This window comes from Calonectris borealis, chromosome 17 (assembly GCF_964195595.1).
Source record: "Calonectris borealis chromosome 17, bCalBor7.hap1.2, whole genome shotgun sequence".
NCBI classification, from domain to species: Eukaryota; Metazoa; Chordata; class Aves; order Procellariiformes; family Procellariidae; genus Calonectris; species Calonectris borealis.
Genome location: NC_134328.1, coordinates 429,488 through 447,309, shown reverse-complemented (window position 1 = coordinate 447,309; position 17,822 = coordinate 429,488). Strand labels below are relative to the sequence as shown.

Here is a 17,822-nt window from a genome sequence, read left to right as displayed (position 1 = left end):
GCATGGAATTAACTACGCTGAAGTCATTGCAGCTAGTTTTTTTAGCAACTATATGTCTAAGCAGCTGTTTGGGTTTTTTGTTGGTAGTGATTTGATTTAGTGGACCTAAATAGAATACTTAGTAACAAAACTTCAGGATATCTCTTAGCATTTATAATGAAGTTTTGAATTTAGTGCAAGATTGAAACACTTGCATTATCCCAGAAGTTATGTAAGTGTTCAAATGCTTGAACTCCTAAGAATTCTTTTGTGACTTTATCTGTTAATTTGACTTCTGGGCTAGATTCATGGAATCATTAGTAAATGCAGTTATCTAGCAGGTGTCAGTTCTGATAAAGAATATATGTTGTTCTAAACCAGCAGATTTGAGCAGAAAAACCTTCCCAAGTTGCCTTTCTTCAACTAATGACCATATCAGATTGTCATCCCTTTTGCATCAGTAAGGAGATAACTAAAAGTAATCTCCCATTTAACACAAGAAACTTCAAATGTCTAACTCCAGATGCATAAAAATTTCTGAAACTCATTCCTTTGTATAAAAGGTAATTGAGAAAATGTAAACCTCCTAGCAGGATTTGCTATTAGTATTATTTTATTTTTCAAAGCATAGAGCAAAAACAGGGGTGTCCTTATACTGCTTGCTTGCTTAATTGATCATCTAATTCAAAAGCAATCCTGTAGCATAATGTACAGGTTTTACAATCCCCTTTAGTATGGCTTCCTTAAAGTACACAGAATTTTCATTTTAACTTTATTTTCAGAGATTGCTATCAATGTTAGGCAAATTTAAAATAAAACTACAGAATCATTGAAAAATACTGCTGTTTTAAAACAGTGCGAAGAGTCTTACATGCTTTCTTAGATGTGTATATAGCATAGATAGTTCTTACTTTGACCTGTTTTTTTCACATGGGCCAGTTATTTTGCTGTTGGAAAATGATTGAGCAATGAACTTTATTCTCAAGTTAAATGTAAGTGTCACGATAAGAGATAAGTGCAAGATGTTGCTTTTGTTACCTTGCCATGGAGATGGGAAAGTTGCTTTTAAAAAAAAAAATCCCTGTTGCCACCATCCCTTGGTGTAGTAGGGGTTTTCTTAGCAGTATATACAGCTAGATTTTTTTTTTTGAACCTTCTCATGTTCTTCTTGCAAGTTCCAGTTTCTCTTTCAAGACAGTATAGTAAGGAATTGGACGTTCATTCACAGGGGCTGGAGCAGCAGAGCTGACTTTGTGCCAGTGGGCTTGTCTGCTGTTTCCTTGAGGGAGAAAGGTCCTCTGCAGTTCTCTGGTGTCAACTGGATGTAGGCCAATGCCCTTTAATACCCGAGTATGTTGCTTGAGTTCATTAGTGTATGGAAGGGGATAGCTCTGGTTTATTGGGCAACAAAACAAAATACTTAAGTACCCATTTGAGTAATCTGAAGTTCCACCATGCAAACAAAAGAATTGCTTCTTTTTTTTCCCCTGTAGAAGAATTGTTACTCTTGTTTTCATGAAGTACTGACTTCAGCCTTACCTGGTTAAATTGTTGGATAGAGGCTTTACCTAGTAGTTAAGGATGTATTCAAGGCATGTCTACTCTAAAGCGATTGGAAGACTTGGACAGGCAAATGCAGCTGACTTAAAGAATTGACTGTTTGCTGGGATACAATACTTAGCTTGAATGTGAAATGTTGGAGATAGTTCCTGATCGTAGTTGGTCATACAACTACGTAGTTTTGGCATACAGCCAAAAGTCTTTGGTGATGCACTGCCTCCTGGTATTGCATTGTATCATCTGGTTCATCCTTGATTTCAAATGCTTAGTTAACACCATTTGTATGTGTCTAATGGGAGCCTTAGAGGTCTTCCATACAGATACTGAACTGGCTTGTACTTAGGAAGTCAAGAAGTTTCAGAGGTGAAGTGGCTCAGGTGAAACAAGGTGCTGCTGCTGACTGTTTAGGATGAGAGGCTAGCTTCTGAACTGGTGAATTGTGCTAGTATTAATATGATGCTTTCAGTCTTTACTGAAGGTTTGTCAAGAATAAGTCAGAATTACCTAGTTTCCTGTTTGTTTTGAACTTCTGATATGACCTCAGGCTCTTTTGTAGAATGTGTACAAGGTAACTGTCAAGATCTCCCTGTTCAAAACTGATCTGAAGCTTCCACTAACCTCAGCTGCAGAGGTAAAAGTCATTTACTTGTGCCTGAGACAGAAAGTGTAATATTAGACAGAACATCTGCAACTATTAAAAAATTATACCTTGTTTTTGAAAGTTGTAAAGGCCAAATATCTAGCTAGGATATGCATAGATGATAATCTAGTTTCGGTGAGCTCTGTATTGTCACAAAATGCCTGGGGCTAATTTATCATGGTTAGCTAGCTTCATGGTCACCTAGACCTCTTGCCTTTGCTAGGAGAAAAATACAGGATCAGTATAATCTGGATGGTCCCTCTCAGGATGTTGTGCAAGTCTCACTGTTGCTAGTTGTCCATAATGGGCTTTTGTTCATAACCAACCCACTGTTACGTTCCTACTCGTCTTCACCTGGCAGGAGATAAATTCCCTCCCCAAATGAAAGAGAACTGTTTATTTCCCATAGGTGTGCAGAATTTGGCACAGTCACTTTGCCAGGTACAGCGGATACCATATCAGAGTATGGTATATTAATTTTATCTGCTTGGCTAAAATACTCATTTTGCTTACGTTCCATTAAATATTCAACTACTGATATAATAGTTCTGATTTTTGCTGTTCCTTAGGTGTTTTTTTTTTTTTACTGACACTTGTGGGTCTTAGTTTAACAGTTATTTTGGAATTTCTAGTGCAAAATATATACTAATTGTGTTGGTAAATATTTAATACTTCAATCTCTATGAAGTAAACAAACGTGAATAAGGAACTTGGAATATGAACATGCTTAATCTTTGCAAGATGTTGTTAGGTGTATGTAAACAAATATTGTAGATGGTGTCTGTAGGTAATTGCATGGTGTCATAAACAGTAGTCTGACATAGCCGTTGCCTTTTCTCATCTGCAGGTGTGTGTTGTTTCAGCGCAGCATGGCTGTGGTCATCCGCTTGCAAGGTCTCCCGATTGTGGCGGGGACCATGGACATTCGCCACTTCTTCTCTGGATTGACCATTCCTGATGGGGGCGTGCATATTGTAGGGGGTGAACTGGGTGAGGCTTTCATCGTTTTTGCCACTGATGAAGATGCAAGGCTTGGTATGATGCGCACAGGTGGTACAATTAAAGGGTCAAAAGTAACACTATTGCTGAGCAGTAAAACTGAAATGCAGAACATGATAGAACTCAGTCGTAGGCGTTTCGAAACTGCCAATCTAGATATGCCACCAGCAAATGCTAGCAGGTCGGGGCCACCACCTAGTTCTGGAATGAGTGGAAGGGTTAACTTACCTACTACTGTACCTAACTTTAATAATCCTTCTCCTAGTGTAGTAACTGCTGCTACTACTGTGCATGAAAGCAATAAAAACATATCCACACTTTCTACTGCCGGTATGGGGACTGCACCTCCAAATCTTGGGAGTACCTTTGGTAGCCCAACATTTAGCTCAACTATACCTAGCACAGCATCCCCAATGAACACAGTACCTCCTCCACCAATCCCTCCTATCCCAGCTATGCCATCTTTGCCACCAATGCCTTCTATTCCCCCGATACCTGTTCCACCTCCTGTACCCACACTGCCTCCTGTTCCTCCAGTTCCTCCGATACCCCCTGTGCCCCCCGTACCTCCAATGACACCTATGCCTCCCATATCAGGAATGCCTCCTATGAATCCTCCACCCGTAGCACCTTTACCCACTGGAATGAATGGGTCTGGAGCAGCAGTGAATATGAACAGCGGCTTGAATCCATTGTTTATTGGTCCCATGAATCCTGTAAATCCTATCCAGATGAATTCTCAAAGTAGTGTCAAGCCAATTCCAATCAATCCAGATGATTTATATGTCAGCGTTCATGGAATGCCTTTTTCTGCAACAGAATCTGATGTGAAAGACTTTTTCCTTGGGCTCCGTGTGGATGCAGTCCATATGCTGAAGGATCATGTAGGTCGAAATAATGGAAATGGACTAGTTAAGTTTTTTTCTCCTCAAGATACATTTGAAGCACTGAAGCGAAACAGAATGCTGATGATTCAGCGCTATGTTGAAGTTAGTCCTGCAACAGAGAGACAGTGGGTGGCTGCTGGAGGCCACATAACTTTCAAGCAAACCATGGGTCCTTCTGGGCAGTCACACCCTCCTCCTCCCCAGCCTCATTCTAGGTCCAAATCTCCTAGTGGACAGAAAAGGTCACGGTCGAGATCTCCCCATGAGCAGGGTTTCTGTGTTTATTTGAAAGGTCTTCCCTTTGAATCGGAGAACAAACATGTGATAGATTTTTTTAAAAAGCTGGATATAGTTGAAGACAGCATTTATATAGCTTATGGACCTAATGGGAAGGCAATTGGAGAGGGTTTTGTTGAGTTCAGGAATGAAGCTGATTATAAAGCAGCTTTGTGTCATCATAAGCAGTACATAGGGAATCGCTTTATTCAAGTTCATCCAATTACTAAAAAGGCAATGTTAGAAAAGATAGATATGATTCGTAAAAGATTGCAGAACTTCAGCTATGACCAGAGAGAAATCCTCATGAATGCCGAGGGAGAGCCAGGCTCGCCAAAATTGTGTGCACATATATCTAATATTCCATATAATATAACAAAAATGGAAATCCTTCAGTTTCTAGAGGGACTGGCAGTAGAAGAAAACTCTGTACAAATTCTTGTTGATAATAACGGGCAAGGTTTAGGACAAGCACTGGTTCAGTTTAAAGCTGAAGATGATGCTCGTAAGGCAGAGCGTTTGCACCGTAAAAAACTGAATGGAAGAGATGTTGTTTTGCGTTTGATAACTGTAGAAGAAATGAGAGATATTGAGAGAAACCCACCGTCTCAAGGGAAAAAGATACTGAAAATACCGATACAAGGAAATGCACCTGTGCCAGGAGCACAGGGCGCTGGTGGGGATGAGCATGCCTTCTTGGGGGGAAATCCTAAAGATGCAAACAATGGTCCTCCATTTAATTTCCCTGGTAACTTCGGCGGGTCTGGCACATTTGGTCCCCCTCTACCACCACCTGGAATAGGTGGCTTTCCTGATTCTAGACCAGGAATACCTACAGTTGCAACTAGTGGTTTACCTGGTGCAGGTATTGAGGTCCCAGGTTTTGCAGGTGGTCCTGGTAATTTGAGTGGACCGGCAGGTTTTGCAGGTGGTCCTCAGACTTTTGGTAATGGTCCTGGCAGTTTAAGTGGACCCCCCGCCTTTGGTGCTGGACCTCCAGGAATTGCTAGTGGTCTTGGACATTTAAGTGGACCTCCAGGGTTTGGACCTGGACCAGGAAATATACATATTAGTGGACCCCCAGGTTTTGGAACAGGGTCTGGGAAGCCAGGACCAACTGTCATTAAAGTGCAAAATATGCCCTTTACTGTTTCGGTGGATGAAATTTTGGATTTCTTTTATGGTTACCAAGTGATCCCTGGTTCAGTGTGCTTAAAATACAATGAAAAAGGCATGCCCACTGGAGAAGCAATGGTTGCATTCGAGTCTCGTGATGAAGCTATGGCAGCTGTTGTTGATTTAAATGACAGGCCTATAGGCTCCAGAAAAGTAAAACTTGTTTTAGGGTAGCTGTTAATATGAAGTAGTTGTAGAATAGATATTCATAGTGCTGTGATAAATGCATCTGGATTGGTTTTTATAGTATTTCCAGGATAGAACCTGTGGATTGTTTAAATTGTAAAACAGATTGGTTTTGATAAGACAGAGCACTGGGTTAGCCATTACGTAAGAAACACTGCAAGGATAGATGCGCAGTGGATTTTCCCGTACAAATATGTGGAGAAGCTAGACAGATTCTTATTCGTCATAGAAGTTTGGTAAACTATACTGGACACAGTGCTTATCAAGGAATCTAGATCGGTTTTACGTAGTTTCGGATAAGGGAAATAGATGAAGTCAGTGAGGCTCTTCAGTGGGTGCTCTTGCAAGCCATTGTAAAATAGATAGCTATTTCTAGATTTGGTTAAAAGCTGGCTGAATTTGCTTTGTTTACAGGTCAAAGCTTTGTTTAAAGTCCTGATTTCACTCTGCAACTGAACGAATTCTCAGTGTACACAGATTAATTGTTTTGTGTATGTATCTTTGTTTTTTCCAAGATTCTCACTGTATGAACAGTTGAATTATGCCCATTGCTGATGTGTCTACCAAACTAATTCCTATAAGTATGAGCAGAATCGTTCTGTAAAATTCAAGCTGTTCTTTGTGGAATAACTTTTAGTTATTTATATATTGCAATTATAACTGTGCAGAATAAGACTTTTGCCACAAGTATAGCTAACCTCAAACATTATCATATGAGTTTTATAGTACACTTATAAAACATTTGCAGTATAAGTAACAACTTGAAAATACTCATTATTGTTTAAGTAGCTTGATTTGTTAGGATTACATGAATCAGTTGGGATAGGATCTTTGACACTAGTTGGATATTGATGTTGTATTTCTCATGTGTCTCTTGAACTCCTTACATAGAGTCTCTGCTAAGAGAACCAAAGTGGTGATTATTAGTAGAAGATTGGAGTCGAGCTAAAGTTTTAAATTAGTTTATATATGAAAGAAACTTTTATCTTCAGCAACTCTGTCGTGAATTACTGCTATGGGTGAATTCAGAGATAAAATTTATTTTTCTCCAAAACTTGAAAATACTGAGTTTACTATATATTTTTGCAATAAAGTTGTGCTGTTGTATTCAAAGTCTGTAAAGAGTTGCCGTTTTCTTTGCTGTGCAGTAAAACCTTCCATGGAAAAACAGAGAATTGGAAAGGAAGTAATTACACAAGTGAAAAGTAGAATTTTTTTGGTTCATCCTTGCTTGGCTTATGATAAATTTTAAGACTTGGGCATTGCCTGAAAAATCCTGCTATTCCCTGCAAATCATTGTACTTAAACATAGTAAACTTTAAACCGTTTTGTTTTTTGGACAAAGAAAAACAGTGCCTTTTGGTGTTGCATATCATGGAACACTGAAGTGTATGGTCAGGCAAAATTGAGAGGTGCAAGTGGCAACAGTTTTATTCATGTGGTGTGTAGGAGAGATTTGAAAACCTGTGCAGCGCTGCATCCTGAGAGGATTTCACAGTACAGGACTATGTGGAAGGATTGTATAAAGGTGTACTTCAATAAAGAGGCGGTCGCATTACACAGATGCTTCTGTAATTCATTAGCATAATTTTGTTTTGACAGATTACTAGGTGGTCCCAACTTTGGAAAAGTCATGTGATTTGTACATACTGTTTAAAATTAAGCCTCCTGTTAATAAAACTGTCTGTCTCTGAAGCTTCATGTTATGCGTTTCAACAGTCTTTGGGAGTAATGTTTCAACAGCAGATCTTTGTTTCCTTTTTTTTTTTTTCCCCTTTGAAAGTCCGAAAGTACTCTTGCTGATGTCAGAAAGATGTGTGATTAGGAGTCAAGCTTTTCAGTTTATTTCTAAAATTTTGCTCTTTGTTTTTTTGAACAACTTTTATTAAAGTTTCATACTATATTGGAGTTATTTGGGTGCTTGTTTCTTCATGTTTCACATTAGAATAAACTTACTGAAAAGGAAAACATGGCTTCATTGTTCACAGAATTGATTTAAGATATTAGTGTGTGTTGACTTGCGGAAACTGGTGATAACTGTTTTTTCCAGTTCAAATGAATCACAACAATGCTTGCCTTGTTGTGAAATGTAATTAAACTACAGGTGTCTGGAATTAGATACACAGTTCTGTGTTACTGTCTTTTGATTTCATGTCTGGATCCTCTTGGTAATGGATACAGGGTTATTAGTGTTTGTGTTAGACATGGCATATGCAGCGAAAAATGCTTGTGTGCCTGTTCCTTTGGACTTTCTAAAAGTGCAGGTTTGTTTTGGAAATCTTTCATTTTCTGATTCTTGATTTTCTGTGTGGTCTAAAGATGTTTAAATGCTTATCTAAAAAAAAGTGCAAACAAATACAAAAAGCCGTTGGTGTTGGGAACATTGACATGGATGGGAATGCTTAAGTGGAGGATTTGGGGTTGGGAAGGGGCTTTTCATCTTGCCAAGCAGTGGATGCTCTATATCTTTTAGCATAAACTAGTAGTAAATTAGTAAATATCCCCTCTTCCTTGACGGTAGGCTCTTGGAAAAAATAGGAAGTTATAGCATATTTAGAATTTCTGTATGTACTATAAGCAATACAGCTGCTGTCCCAAATAGTTACAGTTGATCCTTTAAAGTATATGTACAGAAAAGTTCATTATCAAGTGTCACTTGCAAATATAAGTTTTCTATAACAACTTGCTTTTCTGTTAGAAGGAGCCTTAAACTGTATGTCGTGCTAAATTATGAGGGATACCCTTATATTAACAGACTACATGGCTAGATCTGATAAAATTGCTTACTTTGCACATGTTTATATTCATGAACAGCCTTAAAAAGAAGGGTAGGACCTCTGAGGTCCAGTCTCCAATGTGGAAGGTATGTACCTGCCCTTTCATATACACTTCAAGGCTGGCTGCTAACAAGAGGTAGCAACAGAAAGAATCAGCTAATGGGCACTGCTCAAATTTGCAGTTGTTTTGGCCTTGATTCTTTGAGTGTCAGGAGCTGAGATCCTCCTTAGCCTCGTTGGAACAATACGGTCGGTGACACTGATGTCCCAATTTCTTCAAGTTACGGAAAGAAGGTACTTGTGTTTATATAACTGGCTAAGTTGGTGTTTTAGCAGTTGCTTAAGTGTTAGTGTCTAAATACTACTTGTAAAAAAGACTAAGTCGTAAAGTGTTACATTCACAATGTGATTTCTGTTAAACATACGTATTTTTGTCATCCCATTCACAAGAGAAAGTATGAATATAATAAATTATTCAATGATAAATTTGTGACCTACATGGAAGAAGTGCAATGGTTAGATGAAAGTGACTTTTAAAGTTACCACGTTTTCAAGCAGTTACATGTAAATGTTGCAGTCAGATTTTGTTTTCAACACAAGTAAATTCTATAATATCACAGACAACATTAAAGGCAGTTCTTTATTGATGAATTGTTGTTGCCATGTTCTAAATGTAGATTTATGAAAGGTTTGAGGCTTTGTAGGTTTAAAGAAAACTGAAGGGTACTTCTTTTTTTATTCTAAGTAGTGTTCCTTTCATAGCATTTAATGTTTTCATTGAATGTCTATGCTCTGAATTTGTTGTGAGTGGAGAGGAAGATCGATGCAAAGATGAAGACTATAGTCGTGTGCCAGTTGACATTGAAGGTCTACCTTCTAAAGAACGTACGTGCTGGTCAGTTCTGCTAAATTGTTCAGGCTGTCCTTAGAGAAGTTGTTGCCTATATCGTGTGAAATTAGCAGCTTGTTTCGCTGAGACTGTTTTGGCGCACTAAAGACTGCGGGCTCCGGAAAAAAATATTTTTCCAGTTACCTAGGCACACCAGTGATGCGTTAACTGTAAATAACGATTTCAGTTTCTGTATTTTGTTCCTCCTCAGTCTTCTGCTGTGGTGGTTCCAAAGCTGCTGCTTCTCGCAGTGAATGCTGTTGGTCCTCAGCATGTGTTCAGCGGTGCGCACCTCTGAACCATGTTGGCCTTCTGATCTGCCAAACTGAAACAACTACATACTGTGGAGCATTTAAAGCCTCTGGCTGGACAACGGACCGTTCTTTGAGAGCAGTTGTTTTAGGATGATTATCCAGATATATGGATTAGACCCTGAATCAAAGGATTGCAATTCCTGTTTAATATAGACTCGAGTGCAAGCAAAAGACTAGTTTCTGTCTTTGACAAGATAATTGGTTGGAAGGAAACCATTTTGAAACTGGACTGGTATATTTGGAAACATTTAGTTTGAGTCTAGAGACATACACAAATTAGTTTTATGTCAGTTTGCTTCTTTAGATATTCTGCAGGTCTTTAAAAAGAAAAAAAATAGAGATGCTAAATTCTGTTGCTGTAAGAGATTTTTCAGAAACACTGTCTTGGGCCTGGAAGCAGTGTTGCCAAATATATTTGCTCGTCTTTGCCCTTTTGCAGGTTTGCTGATGCTCCCTTCCGTTCTGCGCCTGTATGTTCTTTCACGGTTTTGGGAAAACTGAGCTAGAGTTTGTGCAGAGCGAGTGACTCTTCTGGTGGATGAGGAAATGAAAACTGTCCATTAAATGCTTCTGCAGGAAGAGTAACCTCAAGGTGTTTTCTTCCTATCTGTTTCTGGCAGTGAGAACGTGATTGTAGTTGAAAGATTTGGCTTTCCCACGGAATGAAAATCTGTTGGTTGTTAGTATGCATTCAACTTAAGGTTTGTGGCTGTGTACTGAACTCTGCTACTCTTTCCCTATCTTATGATCAGGTAGGTATACTGTAGCTTATTTTCTATACAGCTGACTTTGTCAGTAATTTTCTCGGAGCTTTGTTACTACATGGAATGTTTGGGTGTTGTTTGTGCAGGGAGTGCATCCCATCTTCCTGACTTTTGGATGTTTTCACTCATGGGTGAAAAGCTGTATGTAAAAAAAAAAAAAAAAAAAAAAAAAAAAAAAAGGCAGCCCTAAAAGTGTTCCTTTTCCATAGTTTCAGACTGAACGTGGGTGTCAGATGGTTTAGTTGTGACTCTTTTCACTCACTGGCACTCACTTGTGCAGCTTGCTTTGTTATCATTCTTCTGTTTTTATATATGTTTTCACAGTATGGCAGCTTAGGAGAGAAGCAACCAGATGAATTCTGACCTGAGTTTCTTTAGTGCTTCTACAGAGTCAAAGCTTACTCCTTTGTGGCTGTTTTAGTCTTGTATGCTCTCATGTCTACAGCCTTAAGGTCAAATGGTCTTACCAGTTGCTTCCCAAATATATTAAAATAAGCTTTCCGAAATAGTGAATATATTTCCTTTTAACATGAGTCCGATTTCCACAAAATCAATTTTGTAACTCTGCATTTAATATTCTCACACCAGCTTCACTGTTTTTCCCCGATTTTTGGGAAACACTTGTTGTGAGTTACCCGTGACATAGACTGTATTTCCTCATTCAGTTGATAATAGATCACAGCCAGGATAACTTCAAGGGATAGAGTGGGGATTGCCTTTACAGTACACGGTTGAGGGAGTACAATTTCCCTGTAAAGTTTAAAACTGAAAATTTAGGACTTGGAAGGCTTCACAGGGGAAATAGGAATTGATCCTGCCTAAAACTTTCTTGGTTGGCATAGTCTGGCTTTTTGGACCTGTCGCTGCTTCTGGAAGGCTGGTAACTTTTTGAAATCTTCATATTGTAGTTACAATATTGTTAACCAAAGAATCGATAGGATGGTATCGCTCTGATTTCTGACCATCTGAAGGTAGGTGGAACTTCCATCTAGCTATTTCATAGTTTCAAACAATTAGTTTCATTTCAGCCATTTCCCATTAAATATGACTGTGTGGATGTAGCGTTGCTCTGTGTGACAGTAGAAAGCTTAGAAATGCTTTCTAGTCACTTAGAAATGAAGCAGATTTAGGGAGGAAAATAGCAATATAGTCAGAACCTAAACTTCACGAATTCCTTTTAGGTAATTTTGAGTGCCTTGTATAATAAAATTCATAGAACGGCTGTCACTTACTAAGATCTCAAGCCTCTGTGTAGCACCTCTTTGCTTAGTGACCTTCTTTCTGTGGTGGCATTTGGATGTGCTCCATAATGTGAACTTTTTATGAAACTTTTATTTTCAGCAGTATAACCAAAGCATTGCTGCTTGTTTGACGGGAGGATGGATATGGAATGTGAAAAGTCCTTGCTTGTTTGAATAGAAAGCTCAACTTGGAAGTGAAAATGATGCTTGCCGATACCATTTCATTATTAGCCAAATGTTTCTAATAAAAGGGCAGTATTTATAAATCCGGTATTCTTGAGGAACACTAATGCAACCACTACAAAAGCAAAGAGACTAATTAAAGTAAAATTAGGCACTGGCGGTTCATTGACTGAATGTAGGGGAAACCCCCTTCTTTAAGGAGGGGAGGTGGAGTTGTTAAATATTCACTTGCCTAGGATTCCCCTACTATATTCCAGCATTGCTGCAGAGCCAGTCTTCTGTGTTACAGGTCCAGTCTCATACAAATAAATGGAGTGGTTTTTATAGCACTTAGAGCTCTTTCCATCTATGGACTTGAATGCTTTTAGGAGGTGAGGTAAGTGTGTACGCAGGGTGGTGGTGCATAGCTAATTTGTCTCTGAGTAACCAGTAAGCTAGTGGCAGAATGTTTTCATCCTCACGTTAAAGGCACATCAGCATTAACACCAGTGAAGTTGGCACTAGAGTTGAAGTTGAAAGGTTGAGGCCTCACTTTCACTCTTTAGCTTTAGTAAAAGGAACCAAGTGATGCCCTAATCTAATGAAGAATGTTTGTGGTTCAGAAACTTCAGCACTGAGCTTGTGTGAAAAAGAGCAGAATACAACAGTGAGTAGATAATTTAAATTTCAGTTTAGCTTAAGAATTTAACTAAGTTGTTAATGACAGAATGTACGAGATATGTAATTGATCTAAATGGTTTGCTGTTAAACAGTTCAACCTGAGCCCTGCAGAGTCTTACGTATTCTTAGATTGTAAATCAGAATTGTTTTGGATGGTCAAGTCTGTTTTAAGGTTTTTAAGGACAACTGTATTTGTTGTCACTTAAGTCGGTGATAACCCTTGTGTGTGTATATAAAGCATTTTGACTAAACTGGATGCATCTCTTAAACAAAAAAGCCTTTCAAGTATATCTGAAGAAATTACATACACAACACCATGACATACTGCACAAATGTCCTGGATTTTTTTTGAAGGCTTTTTTTTTTTACCTGGACACTCATCCCTCCCTTTGGGTAACTGACACCTGTATTTTTGTTAAGATGATAATCCAAATGACATTTCTTCCTTGCAATGCAAGCAATATGTCATGCTATTTCTTTGAATGAGAAGGTAATATTTGGCTACCCTAATTACTCCAGGAGCAGGAAGGAGAGTGTGCAAACAGTGTTTTCCTTCTGCTGGATGGCTTGTGCTACTTTTCATGTTAAAATTTGTCCTTAGTTGTGCCTGTAAAAGTAACTTCAAGCAGAAACAAGAGTGAGTTTTCTGAAACCAAACATGCTTTTAAACAAAACCAATAATAAATCAATGTAATATAAATCCTAACATGAGTCTGCAGATAATGTTATATTTCTATGAAATATCAGCTATTTTCAGTGCAGTGACTTGACTGAATATGACTGTAGTATCATCATTTAATTGTTATTGTGAAAGGTGAGAGGCATCGCTGTAATCAAGTTCTGCGCCAGCCACGATGTGGTGGTGTAGTATGTAACCTTCCTCTCTGTCTTGTTTAGTCTTGAAAAGGTAGTAAGAACCTGTTGTTTTGAATGTTTTTGAGCAGCCCACACTTACATGTGTAATGTGAAAACAGATACTGTTTTAATCTTTTTGTGATCTTCAAATCCCTTTGCTACTGCATTAGGTACACAAAAGCAGTAGAAGAATCTGTTGGTGAAGAACCTGTGCTGAACAAACTGTTAACATGCTGAGCCTGTCTGATGTTTTGTCCTGGCTGCTGCCTGTGTCAGTTATTCAGCCGTTCTCTTACTATGCAGGTAGTGCTCTGCTGCCCAGAGAATGTGCGATTTGTAACCCAAGTTTGCAGGTTCCACCCAATGGTGATAACTCCCATTTCTCTCTACTTGGGAGTAAATGTAATTCAATCCATGCTTTTAAACTGTTAAATTTACTCTAGGTTTTTCATCAGAGAGGTTTTTGCTCAGAGAACTTCTCTCTACCTTAGCTTGGTCATATTATTAAAAAATTGTTGGAACTATTCATTTGACTTTGAGAAAATAAAGATGCTCACCTGTGGGAGAATCTAAGGCTTACCAGTATGGGGTTATGGGGGTTTTCAGGTTTTTAACTTGCCGAGGTATGTTTTCTGAAGGGTGTGGAACACTTCTGTAGCAAATTAAAACTTAATGACAACAGACTTTTTTAGGGTATAGGTTGAAAAGTATTGCAGTATATATACTATGGATAGCAGACATGGAAGAAGCACTTGAGGAAATACCTGTGTTTGCAGTTGTAGAATCTCTTCCCCCTTAATGCGGGGAGATTATATGGTCATTTTGGCCCACTTGGCGCTGAGACAAGCAGAATAGCTTGAATCTGTTGTCGTAATGGATTTGTGCTTTTGGGAACGTACACTGGCAGGAGAAGTTGGATCTGGAGGAGAACAGGAAAGGGACACGAGGTCAGTGTGGTGTTTTGTGGCCTTTAAATACTTCTATTGTTAGTCTGGATCGGGGAGAGAAAAAACTTTTAAAATCCCTTGCCAAATCCTTTCCTTTGTTCTACTTGCTTGATGTCAGGCTTTTGTGGTGGTAGTTTTCTTGTAGGTTTTTCTGTTTTGAAGTAGTATTCTGCAATAGATTAGGATGGAGAAGTGAAGATGTTCATAATACAGATGGTAATAAGTGGCAGAAAAATATTATGGGAGTGTGAATCTCTCTTAAAAAGAAGCGTATACTCAAAAGGAGAAAGAAGACGACAGTGTTGGCATAAGAAAGGCTGAACTTACAGTGAATAAATTGAAGAAATCAATTTCTTAGGAGCACTGCAGAAGGAATATTATGGGATTTTTTTCCAGATCATATTTCATGAGGAGGTTAAAATCCATAAAGAAGGAAGTCTGAATTATATAGTGTGAGAGAGAGTGTGATTCTGTAATGCGTGAGAACTTGAAAGGTTGCTTCTGCTTTATGTCCTTACTCATTTTTAGGCAAGAGTTGTCACTGTGCAGTAATAACTTCAGGGCAACTGAGAATAGGCTAAAGCATTCATCTGGGGTATCTCAACCTTTTGTGGTGATCATTTGAACAAAAAATATGTCAAACTTTTCATTAACTAAGTGACTGTTGGTACTATGTGGTCACCAAAATTCTTCAGTAATGTGAATTTGTTTGATAAAACAGCAAAGATTGGTAAAATGTATTGCTGGCATATTTCTTTTTAAAGTCTTATTTTGAACTCATGCTGTTCATAGAGTATGTACTAGTCTAAACAGATAGACCTTAATGAGTTTCTGCCTTGAAGTCACCTGCCTAATATCACGACTACGTTTGGGGGAATGGATAAAATCATGTGGGCTCTAGAGTAAGTACAACATGGTTTAGATTTCCAGCCTTTGGGAAGGGTAGCAATTGCTAAAGGGATTGGCAGAATGAATGCCAAGATGTTGCCTCAAAAATCCTGGGTGTGTGTAAGTAAGAAGTGGTATGTTGAGGTACTCACAGGTGAAGCTGCAGTGTAGTTAAAGAACCAAAGAGGAGGAATATGGTGTAGTCTTCAATCTCAGCTTAAGGAGTTTGGACTGAGAAGTGGAGGAGCCATAGCCAGCTTGATTTGTTTGGGGCATGGGACAGAATGTTTAGCTATTGGTGCCTGAGAATAGCTGGAATAGCTGGAGTTTTAAGGGAAAGAATGAGGCCTTACTTGAGAAAGGCAAGGATTTGCAGTGTAAAATGGCATGTTTGGAGTTGTTACAAAGGTCAGTGTGGTTAGGCTTTTAAGTCCGTTTTTCAATTAAGTTGTTCTTTACATTTCAGTAATAAATATTTGAGAATCACGAGGGGGGGGTAAGCAGCTGAATAAAAGAATATGAAAGGAATGAAAAAAATCTTACTTGGTGGGAGAAGTCAGTGAGCACTTCTAGGATTGCAGTTACTGTTCCAGTTTAAGTCAAATGAATGATTGACTCCAAACCCCCAACCTGCTTTAAGTTCATTTTTTGAGGAGATGGGTTTTGATATTCTGCTACTAAATGCTATGAAGAACTTTGAAATGCATTTTCTTTTGCATGAAGAGCTTGGAAAAGTAACCTAGGTTTTGCTTAAGTTCCAGTGTTAATTTGAACCCCATTGTAATTTAATGTATTACAAACTAATATTTGAAATAGAATCAATGTTGACCTATCAGTTTGTTTACTTATTTCTCAGAAAAGTGGAGGATATATATAGAGTAAAGGCATGCACAGACCTTTCCTTGAGCTTTTTCGTGTCATTAAGGAGGATATTGGTGGTGCATAAGTTCAAGGTGAACATTGAACAGTGTAAAGGTGAACTTGCAGAAGAAAGCGTTGTCTCCCTAGAGTAGGGACTTGGCTCTTGTTCGTTGAGGGGGGAAGCTGCAGTAAAGAAGATGAAGTGACTGAAGTTCGTATTCACATTTTCTGCAGGAAATTACAATCCCATTTGTGATTTTTGTGCTTTATTTCAGCTTTTTTTAAACTGTTGTAAATTTGTTATTTTTATTATCGTATAGATATTATATATATATTGTATATTATATAGATATTATCGTATAGATATTTTATTAATGTATAGATGTGGTGCTTAGGGACGTGGTTTAGTGGTGGACTTGGCAGTGTTAGGTTAACGGTTGGACTCGATGATCTTAAAGGTCCTTTCCAACCTAAAGGATTCTATGTTTCTACAAATGAGAGCTTTGCCTTCTCAGTCAGTTTCTGCAGATGTCTCGGAGGTCGGGTTGCCACAGTGCATACTCAGTGCTCGTACCTGTGGACTGCCTTCAGATACCAAAAAACCCAAATTCTTGTGGTGATAACGGAGCTTCAGGGTTCATGTGGAGAGAACTCAGTAAGAAGAACTAGGTCATAACTTCCATGCGTATTCAGGAGTGCCTTAGGTGCCCGGTAGTCAATAACCTGTTTGCATAAGGCTTGTCGTCAAATTCAGACCTCAGAAAGGCTTGTCTGGGCCGGCAGCTGTGCCGCTGCTTACCTCTGGTCGTGGCTTGGAGTGGTTCAGTCAGCACAGCCTCAACACTTCACCGCAGCACCCTGAGGAAACAGAGCTTTCCGCTGTGTGTCTGTCCTTCCCTGGGAGCTCTCATCCCTGAAATTAAGGCTATCTGATGGACCATGGAGATCCTTACCAGGACTGAATCAAACTGCCAGAGCAGTTTGGTTAGAAAGGTGTTCTTAATAGTACTTAATATTCTGTTTCTTTTTTAACAATTAGTAGATGTCTTTTGTTTCAGGTTTTATGTGAAATTTGTAATAACAGTTAATTAACCCCCTTCCCACAAAGTTTTTATTGATCACTCAAAATGTATGGTGACAGATAACTTGGAACACAGTATAGAGAATACTGATTTATTATTTGCCTGTAGTAATGCTGGTCTTAACCATCCCTGCTCAAAACCCCCAGGAATAGTGAAATGGTAGGAAAAAAATGTAGCCATTTATATTCTCTGCAGAGCTCTTGGGCTGTGGGATGAGGCTCTGTGGCCCATGGAAGAGCTGGTGTGCTGGAAAGAGGGTGTATTCACTAATAATTTTTGTGGACTGTGGTCTTTCTCATAAGACTCTCTTAATCTCAGCTTAAAATAAAGATGCTTTTCAGTGCATCTAGTGATATAAATCTAGCTTTGATTTCTTTTAGAGTCTTATGGGGTTCAGGAAAGTAGGATCCCATTAGAATTTTTATTTTGATAATAGAAAGTGATGCTGACACTACCTTGACACCAGCGTCAGCTTTGTAATATCAAAACCGGAAACGTAACAGGCTGGTGCCTGAAAATTGAACTAGTAATCTGAGAAAGCATTGCTTCTGATGGTCTGCACATTCAGGGATCACAGCAGGAGAAGAGAGAAGCTGTTTTGAAGAAAGTAGGGTGATAACTGCAAGATGTGGGATTAAACTAAGCAATGGACAAGGAG

At 38.7% G+C, this 17,822-nt stretch overlaps 2 protein-coding genes across 6 annotated transcripts in view; both read left to right on the top strand.

Annotated features, from left to right (window-relative positions):
- Positions 1 to 17,822, top strand: part of CPNE1 (copine 1) — a 44,735-nt gene that overhangs the window by 4,565 nt on the left and 22,348 nt on the right. The window contains exon 1 of one of the 5 annotated variants that reach the window (XM_075166160.1): positions 3,078 to 3,169. The exons of 3 other annotated variants lie outside the window; for them this stretch is intronic. Coding sequence is in view for 1 of the 2 variants with exons in the window: in XM_075166157.1 (XP_075022258.1) it covers positions 3,197 to 3,214 (18 nt within the window). In the remaining variant the exon portion in view is untranslated. Of the gene's footprint in view, positions 1 to 3,077; positions 3,215 to 17,822 lie in introns of those variants that run through there. One more of the 5 variants, XM_075166157.1, reaches the window with a different exon arrangement.
- RBM12 (RNA binding motif protein 12) lies at positions 3,049 to 7,671 on the top strand. Its single transcript, XM_075166156.1, has one exon. It carries the CDS (start codon positions 3,049 to 3,051, stop codon positions 5,689 to 5,691), a length of 2,643 nt encoding a protein of 880 aa, XP_075022257.1. The 3' UTR covers positions 5,692 to 7,671.